At 32.7% G+C, this 12,578-nt stretch overlaps 1 protein-coding gene across 1 annotated transcript; it reads left to right on the top strand.

Moving 5' to 3' along the window:
• Positions 1–9,740: 9,740 nt before the first annotated feature.
• LOC133791723 (uncharacterized) lies at positions 9,741–10,676 on the top strand. Its single transcript, XM_062229643.1, has one exon. It carries the CDS (start codon positions 9,741–9,743, stop codon positions 10,674–10,676), a length of 936 nt encoding a protein of 311 aa, XP_062085627.1.
• The last annotated feature ends 1,902 nt before the right edge of the window (positions 10,677–12,578 follow it).

Genomic DNA, 12,578 nt, shown 5'->3' with positions numbered 1-12,578 from the left:
ATTTCACTTCTTAGCACCTTAATCTTTTTATTTAGTTGATTTTCAACTTCTAATTTATAAACCTTGAAAGCATCAAAAGTCTCATCTTTATGCTTTAAAAGAAACACATAGGTATATTTACTAAAATCTTTTATGAAAGTAAGAAAATACCTTTTATCATCTCTAGTTAAAACACCATTTAATTCACAAATATCACTATGGATTAAATCAAGTAAATTAGATGATCTTTCTACACTAGGAAATGATTTCTTTATCATTTTTTCTTTAACACATGTTTCACAGTTTTCATAGTTTTAATGTTGCATGCAATCATACCACATTTTACTACTCTTTTCATGGTTGAAAAACCTATATGAGATAGTCTAAGATGCCATAGAAATAAAGAATCATACTAACCAATATAAGCAGAATTAACATTTTTATTGATAACATTGAAAGTTACATCGTTGGTGCACAATTTAACCATACCCTCACAAGAGTACCCATTTCCCAAAAATACATTGAACTTGGTAAGAATAAGTTTACTAGACTGAAAAACGGCCTTAATGTCGGGCTGGCCAAGCAAATCTCCACTTACCGAATTTCTACTCATTTCGAGAACATAAAGCATATTCATTAATGTTACTTTCTTGTCGGAGGTGAAAAATACTTCAATGGTACCTTTGCCAAGTACCTTGAATTTTCCCTAATTGGCCATTTGGATCTCATGGTTTCCCTTTGGCTCTTCAAAGGTCTTGAACAATGACTTGTCATAGGTGACATGGACGGTGCCACATGTGTCATACCACCCCCTTTTACCTTGCCTTGGACCGCAACTATATTCTCCTCTTGAGTTGAATTCACCTTAGGTCCTTGTTGGTCTTTTCTATGCCTACACTCTCTAGCATAGTGACCATTTTCCCCACACACAAAGCAAGGACCTTTCTAGCCCTTAAATTTGTTTGGGTTGGTTTTTGGACCCAAAGATCTCTCATTACCCTTCTTGCCTTTCCTTTATTTTTGGGATGTTTTGGTTGTGACACTGCATTTGCTTTGGAAGTCTCTCCATTAGACCCCTCCACAAGTTTATCTCTACATATCAATTCCTCCTCGATTCGAATATGTTTTTGGATTTCCTCCACAGAATAATCCTCATTTTTATGAAGGATTCTTTTCATATAGCTCCTCCAAGTTTGTGGTAATTTTGCCACTATTGCACCAACTTGAAAGGCCTTGGGAAGCTTAATATTCAAAATTTTCAATTTGTTAACAATTATTTGAAGCTCATGAATTTGAGGAAGTATAGGTTTATCATCAAAAAATTTGAAATCAATGTATTAAGAAATCAAAAACTTTTTGATACCTTCATCTTCCGCCTTGAATTTTGTCTCAAATGCATCCCAAATCTCTGTCTAATTGGTCTCGGTATAGAGGTCATAGAACCTATCAGATAGGGCGTTGAGGATATGACCCCTACAAAGAATATTGTTCTTTTCTCCACCACCTCAGTAGTGTCTTTGTAGGATGGCGCCAGGAGAGATTCAAGGGTGGACTCTAGGATGTAGGCGATCTTGAGAGTGGTCAAGTAGAATCTCATCTTGTCTTGCCACCTAGTGAAATTAGATCCATGAAACCTATCCAACCTCACTAGGTCTTGGCTCATCATCTTGATGGTCTCACCTTCCATTAAAACAAGCAAGGGATAAGCTTTTGAATGTTGGAGATATGTAAATTGCCTCGATGGAAAGATGTAAAACTCTTACAACTCTAAGAAAAATAATACAAAAAACTAATTGATTGATTAAATATGATTACAACTTTATAACAAAAAAAAAAAAAAACAAGTAATTATAAAAAGTTGCGCATAAAAACGTACCAAAAAGAAGAATGTGATAGGTAGATGAAGAGAATAAAAGAGAATACAACTCTAGACAATAAATATAAATAAACTAAAAAATGAAGAACAACAGCTAAAAGTGGAAATACAACTCTATAGTAGAAAGATACAAATAAATATGTAAATAGAAAAAGAAGAGATGAAGATAAAAGCAATAGAAGAAAAGGAAGAACAAGAACAAAAGAACACACTTTCACTCATACACCCAAAGTGAAGAGTTTGGGGATCACCAACTTGAACAAGGTTTAAAATCTTTGTCCAAAAGCTTATTTCTCCCTATCTCAAGCACTAAGGGAACTCTCACAAATGAAATAGCTTTATGGAATATACAAGCCTCTATGGTGAATTTCTAGCCAAGTGCTCTAGTGGACAGAAATTGGTTTGTCTAATAAGTGAGCAATAGGCTCGTATTTATAGAGTTTTGAGACACCCTTTGAATTTCAAATTTCACCAACCCTATGATTGTTACCAATGTTTAATTGAATGTTTATCGAATTAAAAATGAGTTTTGGGAGTTACATGAGTTGTTGGAACCATTCAAAATTGAGAAGGAAAATTGGCTTAGGTTGTCAACCTTACTGGCGGCAGCCCGAGCTGTTCCTGGTCGCAACCGTGAGCCTCTGTTCCACAGGTCACGACCAGGAACACTAGTGGCCGCGGCCACAACCCATTTTCAGCACACACTTTTGTGCAATTTTTTAAATGGTTCTATACTCTTCCCACATGACTTTGTAACCTCCAAACACATTATGGGGGTTAAAATCATGTCTCCAACAACCATATCACTTATGGCTTAGACAAATTCAAATCAAAACGTGTAACATCAAATCTACATATTATTGGGTAATATTTGGAAGTTACAAATTTGTAACTGTTTTTGAAACCTTAAATATGTTACACATTTGGATATTCACATTATCCAAAAATGTAACTCTCATATATATTATATTACAATATGTGACACTATTTGCCACAGTTATTTAATTTAAACATTATATTATAAATAATATAACAAAGTCTACAACAAGACATATGGCCGAAACCCATGGCACATTAACAATAAAATACCACAAATTCTAATATGCTCATAACCCAATGATTTTACAATTAAAATCAAGAAATAAATACAACTTCTAATCCTTTTAATACACCCTAGGACGAAACCCTCAAACATGTTTCTAACAATTAAATTTATAATTTTTTTATAACAAGAAATCACCATTTCTTTAAAAATGTCCCAATATTAATCTTCTAAATAAGATCATAGTTCTTACAAAGATTTTGAAACCCTAAAGGATATAACATTAAAACAATGTAATCATGTTCTTAATAAAAATAACCATTCCCTCAAACAATAGACATAATTATCTAACTTCTAATTAAATATCACAAACCCTAAACACATGCATTCAACAAAGCAACAAAACTAATCAAGAGAAAAATAAACTAAGCCTATACACATGTTGGACGAAACTACCATAAAACAAACCCATCATGATCAACATATCTCAATATCATCTATCAAAAACAAAACTAAAAAACATAAAAAAAAAGTGACCATTAAAATAACAAAAGAGTTAGATATTCTCATTACCTCATTTGATAGAGATCAACAATCCAAAACCAAAATATCCCCTTTGATACACCTATGGTTTTCAAAACCCACAACAAAGAAAAGAAAAATTGCTCTTAGAATTAAGAAGAATAAGGAGAATGAGAATATCACTATGAACCAACATTCTTACCCTTAGGGATTTTTAAATCCCTTATTTGTCTTCTTCTTTCTTCTTTTCTTTGTCTCCTTCTTTCTCTAGCCTCACGAGATCTCTCTCTTCCTTCTCTTTCTAGGTTTCGGCAGCCACCAAGTTATGAGTCTCCAAAAACCAAACTTTCCCTTTTATTCCTTCTCATCACTTAGCCAAAGCCCTAGCACCCTTTGATCACTATTCACACTTGGTTTCCTTTTTCCTTGATTCCCTCTCCAAGATTCATGCCATTAGACAACTAGGACTTGATTACAATGCCCACAAAAATGGAAACTCCCAACCTTATCAAATCCTAGCCTTGCCCACCCCTCATCCTCTCCCCTTCTCTCTCTCTCCTACTCGGCTATGAAAGTCATCCTCAGACATTTCCCAATTTTCCAACTTTCCAAAATAGGTACAAGTCTACTAATAAAACTTACCTCTTTATTTTATTATTTTCTCTTTTAAATTTAACAAATATAATTAACTAAAAGTTGGAAAATACGGGGTAGTCTATTACATGCTCACCATGCATACCATGCACATGCACACACCCAAGTGCCCTAGTCCATCACTACTAAGCATGCACCTCATTGTACACAATCAAATCTCACAAATACTTTCACAAAATAAAACAATTAAATTTCAATTCACATAATTACTACCAAACAATTCAAATAATTAAAATAAAATTCTAACACTTAACAAACAACAATTAAAATAATATAAACACATAATTAATATATAAAAAAATTGGTGCGCTACAACCTACAACAATCATCTATAAAAGTTAAGAAATACATATTTCTACCTCTGGTTAACATGTCATTCAATTTACACAAGTCACTATGAATTAAGTCAAGCAAATTTGTACTCTTAACACCACTGAGTAATGTTTCTTAACCATTTTGGATTTAATGCATAATTTGTTAGGATTTATGTCCTAAAAGAATGTGTAAGGATATTTTAGTTACTGGAAGTTAATAAAAGTATATTTTTTTGATAATTGAATGTCTAGATTATTGTTTGAATAATTAATATAAATATCAGAAAACTTCATATTCACTTACGAGAGTATGATCTTGTATGAGTATGAGAGGATTTAGATTATATATAATGAATAAAATAGTTAGCAACATATTAAAGTATGCAATTTTTAATCAATAGTTGCTAGTACATATCACTAAGCATTTTAATACATGTAATCTAGTTCCAGATTGTTGATGTGGATAGACATCTTAGTAAACGTATTATATATAAGTAAACGGCGGCTAACACTACTAGAAAATTGGAGTTTTATGACTCCATATGGGAGTCATTGAAAGTCTACCATATCTCCCCCCAAGAGATACATGGTAGCTGGTGTCATTAATAGTACACCTACAACATCTCCCTAGGTAGACTTTCCATGGGGAGACGTGAAATGTGTTTATTATTTTTAATTTTTTTTATTTTATATTTATTATTATATATATTTAATTACATAATAAAATAAAAATATATTAAAACTAAAAAGTAGATAGCAAAATGGAAGAAAAAAATCAAGAAAATGCCCAAATTATAACCAACTCCACCATTATCTTCATTTTAAGCTTAAGGTACATCTTAAGAAACAAAAAATAAAAAAATTATACATAGAAATAAGAAACCTAAGTTTTGTAATAGAGAAATATAGAAACTCAAAGTAAACAAAACCCAAGCTTGAGTGAGAACATAGCTTAGCCTTGTCCCCCACTACGGGATCATCACCGGAAGGCCATCTGCGCCACTCGCCCCTTCGTCGCTCACTTGTCCTCCTCAGCTTGTCGCAACCCTCCCTAGCAGAGAGACACAATGATACAACTCTTTAACATCAACAAAACACCAAACAAAAATTTAAATAAAACATGTAAAAAAAATGAAAGAAGAGAGAAGAGGGAACTACACACCACCACCCTGTGTCGACTCTACTCCTCTACCTCGCCGCCACAAGAGAATGATGTGTTTTTTTGGTTATGGGGTTTGAGAGGAAGAGAGATGAAGGGAGGAGTTTGGGAGAAAGAGATAAATGAGTGAAAAAAATGAGAAAGGGAGAGAGAAAAAATGGGGTGGCTACGAAGAGAAAATGAAAAGTAGGGTTTTGTTATTTAGGTTTAATTTATTTTCCTTTTTTAAAAATAAAAAATCAATTAAATGTGAGATATTTTGGCATTTGAGTCTTATAGGTGCGAGTGATATATATTTGTGCTCTTATAGGGAGATTTGAGAAGTCTTTCTAAATAGTGTGTTTATAATGTCTTCCATGCTTTTTAATATCTTACAATAATAGACATAACATAAAACTTTCAATGACTCCAAAAATAAGACATAAAATACACATTCACATTTTTAATGTCTTATACCTATAATGTTTGGGAGTCATTAAAAGTCATTTTTGTTGGAGTGTAAAATACTTAATGTTTTCAAAATGTTGCACTTTTATACCCAATTTTTTTTTTTGCAGTAAATATAGTCAATATCTTTAAAATGTTGCACTTTTATGCCGAAAGATTTTTTTTGGCGGTAAATTTCCCTAAAATGTTCCACTTTTATACCTATATTTTATTATTTTGAGAAATAATAAGAAAGTGAAGGAAAAATATAAGTTTTTAATTATATGTTAAATTTAAAATTATTTCTCTCTCTTATTCTTTCTCAAAATAACTATTTTAAATTAAAATTGATAAAAAATGATTTAAAATAATTTAAAGCTTATGTTTTCCCATTAACTTAAAATATAAGTTTATTAGAAAAAGTAAAGGAAAATATAAGTTTTAATTTTTTTGATTAATTTTAAAATTTTAAATGAATTTTTTTTTATTATTTTGATAAAGAATGAGGAAGTGAAAATAATTTATAATTTAAAAAATAATTAAAAACTTATATTTTTCTTTCACTTTTCTATTATTTCTCAAAATAATAATAATAAAAAATAAATATATAAGTGCAACATTTTGAAAATATTGGATATATTTACAAAAAAAAAAGTTTAAGTATAAAAATACAACATTTTGAAAACATTGAGTATATTTACCGCAAAAAAAATGTTTTGACATAAAAGTGCACAATTTTGAAACATTGGGTATTTTAGCCTCAATTTACTCTATATATAGTTAGATTATCTATGACAGGAAGGATGTGAATTAATTTTTTTTAATAAACTTTCCGTTTGTCGTAGAGATTTAATTTATATAAAAATGATGATTATATATATAGCTTGGTCTAATTGTGAGTAATCATAAAACATTGGACCATCTTTCAATGATGCAAACATAGTGCCAAATTTATCATAAAAAATTAAATAAGTATTAAATTTTGACACAATATTTGTTGATTGGGCTCCAATTAATAATGCACATATCAAATTAACATAATATGATGAAACTATAATAAATGTTTATCTAATACTTATTGAAAACATACAAATATAAGGATATCTCAGTCTCAGGCTCAAGTTAGGAATGCAGATCACACTGATGTTGCTCCTGATAGAAATGTTAATGTGACAGACAAGTTGGAATGGAGTGCTCCTAAAAGAGGAGGTGGTCTTAAGAAGGTTAATAGGAAGATTCAGAGCAACCTGAGAAACTCTTATGGTGTTTTGCAGGATAAGGTAATGGAGGTCACAAACTTGGGATTAGCTTCAACAAGTTTGTTTAATGGAGAGTCACAACATGCTTAGCTGGAATGTTAGAGGCATTAATAAAAGGGAGAAACAGGTTTCTCTGAGTAAATTCTGTTTTGTGAATAAGATTGGTCTTGGAGCTTTTTTGGAGACCAAACTTTATGGTGATAAAATTGGGAAAATGATGAGTACTTCTTTTAAAGGGTGGAATTACTACTTGGGTACTAAATCGGAGGGTCGTATTATGGTTTTGTGGCTGCCTCAGGTGGTGACTGTTGAGATCCTAATGGAGAGTGACCAATTTTTTCACATATATGTTAAAGGGATTAATTCTAGTAAAGTATTCTGTGTTACTTTTGTTTATGGAAGGAATACCATAGAGGGTAGAGTTCCTCTATGGAGTGATCTTGCTGGGTTAAGTTTCCCTGTTAAACCTTGGGTTGTGGCAGGGGATTTCAATGTTGTTTTTGAGGGTAATGATAGAGTGGGTGGCCGTATTATCACTGCTGTTGAGTTGGAGGATGCTCGAAATTGGAGGGCTTTGGGGTTAGTTGGTGAGCTGCGTTCCATATGGTCTCATTTTACTTGGACTAACAATCAAGAAAATGATAATAGAATCTACTCTAAACTGGATAGAGTGTTTAAAAATGAACAATGGCTGGATTTGTACCCTCAAGCTGAAGCTTTGTTTAATTGGGACCTTCTTTCTGATCATTGTTACTGCATCATCAAAATGGGAGCTGCTATTAATAATGGTCTTAAGCCTTTTAGATTTTTTAATATGTGGACTGAGCATAGGAGTTTTAAAGACACTGTTTTACAGAGCTGGACTAAGCCTATGAAAGGAAGAGGGCTGGTGTGTATTGTCAGAAAATTGAGTAGACTTAAGGTTGTTCTAAGAAAGTTCAATAAACTCGTTGTGGGTGATGTGGCTATGCATTACAATCTGGCGAAGGAGAAGTTTCAAAATGCTCAAGGATTGCTTCAAAGAAATCCCCATTCGACTGAGTTGCAAAGGGAGGAAGCTCTGGCTGGTGCATGTCTTGCTTATCATTCTAAAGCTTATGACAGCTTTTTGAGACAAAAAAGCAAGGTTGATTGGCTGCGATATGGGGATGATAACACGGCTTATTTTCATGCGTCTTTAAAGCAAAGGAGAGCCAATAATTGCATTACTTCAGTGGTTTCGGATTCAGGTGAATTAATTGAGAAATTTGAAGATGTTGTGACGCATTTTGTTCATCATTTTCAGAAAATTATGGGCAGTAGTAGTAATGCTTCAGTTCCTATTCAGTCCTCTTGTTTCAGACTTGGTCATTGTTTATCCCTGGAGCAGCAAGTTAAGCTTGTTAGACCGTTCACAAAGAAGGAAGTGAAGGATGCCTTTTTTAGCATAAGCTCTATAAAAAGTCCGGGACCGGATGGGTTCGGTTCTGGTTTTTTTAAAGCTATATGGGGCAGCTTAGAAGCTGAAATTTCAGAGGCTGTTTTCGATTTCTTTGAGAGTGGTGTTTTGCCAGAGGAAGTTAATAAGGCTACCATTTGCTTGGTTCCTAAAGTTGAGACACCTACTAAGGCAGTAGATTATAGGCCTATAGCTTGTTGCAATGCTATATACAAGTGTATTTGAAAAATTCTCTGTGGGAGGTTGACCACTATTCTGCCTAGTTTAGTCCATCAAAACCAATGAGCTTTTGTCAAAAATAGATTGTTGGCGCATAATATCCTTATTCTTCAGGATATTATAAAGGGTTATAATAGGAAAAATGCTTCCCCTAGATGTGTGATGAAAATCGACTTGAGTAAAGCTTGTGACATGCTAGATTGGGATTTTATGGAGACCATTCTTTCCGAGTATTGTTTTCCTAGAAAATTTATTAAGTGGATTATGGCGTGTTTGAAGGATCCTTCCTATTTGATTCTTATGAACGGTAGAATCCAAAGGGAGTTTAGAGGCAAAAAAGGTCTTAGACAAGGGGACCCATTATCTCCGTTGTTGTTTGTTTTAGCTATGGAGTACTGTACTAGGCTGTTAAGTCAAGCTTCTTTGGATAAGCGGTTCAGATTCCACCCGAAATGCAAACCTCTTAAGCTAGTCAATCTGTGTTTTGCTGATGATCTGGTCATTTTTTGTAAGGGAGTTTCTAATTCTGTTCAGATTTTGAGAGATAGTTTCACTGAATTCTATATGGCTTCGGGTTTGTCTGCTAATTTATAGAAATCGCAGGTGTTTTTTGGGGGTTTGGATGATAGAGAGACTCAACAATTGCTAAGGAAGATTCAGTTCACTGAAGAGAAGTTTCCTCTCAAATACTTAGGGGTTCCTCTTTGAACAACTAAGTGGAGGGCTGGAGATTGTGCTATCATAATTACTAAGATTCAGCAAAAGCTTCATACTTGGGCCAGCCGTCATCTCTCATTTGCAAGGAGGGCTCAACTGGTTAATACCGTGCTTTTGAGCTTGAGATCGTTTTGGATGAGTGTTTTTATGCTCCCTAAGAGTGTTACTAAGGAGATAGATCGTTTATGTAGAAATTTTCTTTGGGGAGTTAAGGAAGGCAATGTTAACCGCAATAAATTACACTTCACTGCTTGGAGTCAAGTTTGTCTTCCGAAGTGTATGGGTGGTCTTGGCTTTAAGAAGGGCAGTTCTTGGAACACTATTCTCCTAGCTAAGTTTGTTTGGGCTGTTTCTAGTAAGCAAGACATTCTTTGGGTAAAATGGGTCGACTCAATCTATCTAAAGGGTCAAGATTTCTGGTCTTATTCTATTCCTCAAGATGTTAGTTGGTATTGGAGGAGACTAGTGAAATTGAGGTCAATCTTCTCTGATATCAGCTTAGCTGCGGCTGTGAAGGGTGATAAACTCTGCTTGAAGTTGCTGTATTACAGTTTACTAAACAGGGAAAGAGTTGAATTTGCTGATGTGGTTTGGTGCTCTATGGCAGTCCCGAAGCATAGATTCATCCTGTGGCAAGCTTCTCTCGGCCATCTTCTTACTCGGGATAAGTTGCATCAATGTAACTTGGAGCTGCCTTCTTTACTGTGTCCTGTTTGTGAATTGGAGCAGGAATCTCATGCCCACTTGTTTTTTGCTTGTCCCTTTTCACAACAGCTCAGGGCTCATTTGTTGGATTGGTTGGGTAGGGATATCTGGCCGATTACTTATGCTAACTGGTGTACCTGGATGTGTGGGAAGCTGAAAAGTCTGAAGTATCAGGTGTTGGCTGCTGCATTGGCAGCTGCTGTGTACATGGTTTGGAGAAATAGGAACCTCTGTGTGTTTGAGTTGAGATCTTTGGCTATTGGTCCTGTAATTCAATTGATTAAGTCCAGTATTAGATCTAGACTAGCCAGGCTGAAAGTTAGGACCTGTGAGGTGGTATTCTTAGAGGCTATTACTCAGATGTAACTGTTTTTGTTTGGCTCTTTGAGCTTGGTTTGTAATCTTGCTCGTTTGTTGCAATATATTCATATTTTCCATCAAAAAAAAAAACTTACAAATATATATATATAATTTTTTAATTAATTTTGTTTTAAAAATAAAAGAATAAAATAATTAAAAAAACTCCTCATTAATCTCAATTAATAAATGCAATATAGAAAATAATAATTAATTGCAAAGCTGTAAATAAAAATTGATCATTTAATGTTGTGTTAAATTTATCACATATTATATTTTGTACAAAATTTAGCATAATTTGTATCAAATTTTAGCACACGCTATTCGAGAAATATTTATTTAAAAAACTACTAAAATTAACAGTACATCGTTAATTTGACACTTATGGTCTTATATTAGGTTTATTTTTATTGTTTTTCTTCTTCTTTTTTTTTTTAACCTATAGTTGAGATACTTGATAAGAAACGAAACCGCGCGTTGACAATTAAAGTGTGACTCCGCGCAGACGCCGATGCATGTGCAACGGGTTACAAGTGTTCTTAATCTTAATTATATATCACGAATTCCATTAGAAAATATTAGATCCAATTTGGGATGAATTATTTTGTTTTATTAGGAGATTTGATTCTATATACAAAGTATAACATTTATTTTACGAATCCCACCATATATTTAGAACTTATTTTTGGTCTTATTGATGTGTGTATTTATTTATTTATGTGTGGTACATAGAGCCACGAAAGCAACCCACAACTTCACTAAGTTAAATATAGGGGCATTATATTTATATCCTAAGAATATATATAGATACCCATTAATTAAAAAAAAATTAAATCATTTTTAACACTTTTTCTCATTATGTTATTTGACATCCTTTATTTATTTATTTTTTTGTTAATTTCAATAATTTGATTTTACAATGTTTTCATAAATTTTTTTAGAATAAAATTCTTATTTTAACCAGTTTTTATATATTTTTGTTTTATTTTTTATTTAAATATTTAAAATATACTATTTATATGTATTTTTCAGAATATGAAAAAGAAAAAAAAATTAGAAAAATATAAGCACAAGTTGAACAAAAATAATATATACTAACTTTTAATAAAAATGAGTTATACTAATCAAATAATGTACCTAAATGAGTAATGATACGTGCACCAATATTATGCATCAAATTTGGTATATTAGCGGCGGACCAAATTTGATTACCCGCCGCTAATAGTATTAGCGGCGAATAGTCCGCTTCTAATACAGGAAATTATCCGCCGCTAATAAATTTTTAAAACTTTTCCCATGCATTTAATTTGGTATATTAGCGGCAGAGTATCCGCCACTAATGGTGGTAAAGTCTGCCGCTAATATATTTTTTTAATATTTTTTAAATACTCATTCATTATTAGCGGCGGAGGGTCCGCCGCTAATAGACTGTACAATACAGACAGACTTGGTCGCCGCTAATAATTATGCTGCTAATACCCTTCATTCTTGTAGTGAAAACATTACACTAACTAACGTGATAATTTTATTTAACTAATCAATTTTATTTCAGGCGAAACTTATTATTTTAAAAAACAATGTCATCTCAATTTGTGTAATGTTGTGATGCATAATTTTGATGCTCGTATTATTATTCTAACATTAAATAACATCATCATGCATTGTGGGGTAGCCTCCTACCTCTTAATTTGATTCAGAGTATATTCTCTCATTTGCTTCCATGTGCTTCTTCAATAGTTTTTTGTCCTTTAATTTTGCTTTATATATATATATTTATATCAACCAGATGTCATTAAGAAGGATCCCCACAAATAATTATGCATATTTTGTTTTATTCTATACTCTTTTTCTTACATTATCTTTCTTCATTTGATAATATAAGTAGAAGACTGAGTAATACTAAAATACGCA

Source organism: Humulus lupulus, chromosome 7 (assembly GCF_963169125.1).
Source record: "Humulus lupulus chromosome 7, drHumLupu1.1, whole genome shotgun sequence".
Taxonomy (NCBI): domain Eukaryota; kingdom Viridiplantae; phylum Streptophyta; class Magnoliopsida; order Rosales; family Cannabaceae; genus Humulus; species Humulus lupulus.
Note: the sequence above shows the minus strand (reverse complement) of the source record. Positions and strands in the feature narration are given on the sequence as shown.

Bases quoted from the DNA above. Each gene is read 5' to 3' on its own strand.
- LOC133791723 (XM_062229643.1), top strand. From the start codon at position 9,741: ATGAGTGTTTTTATGCTCCCTAAGAGTGTTACTAAGGAGATAGATCGT.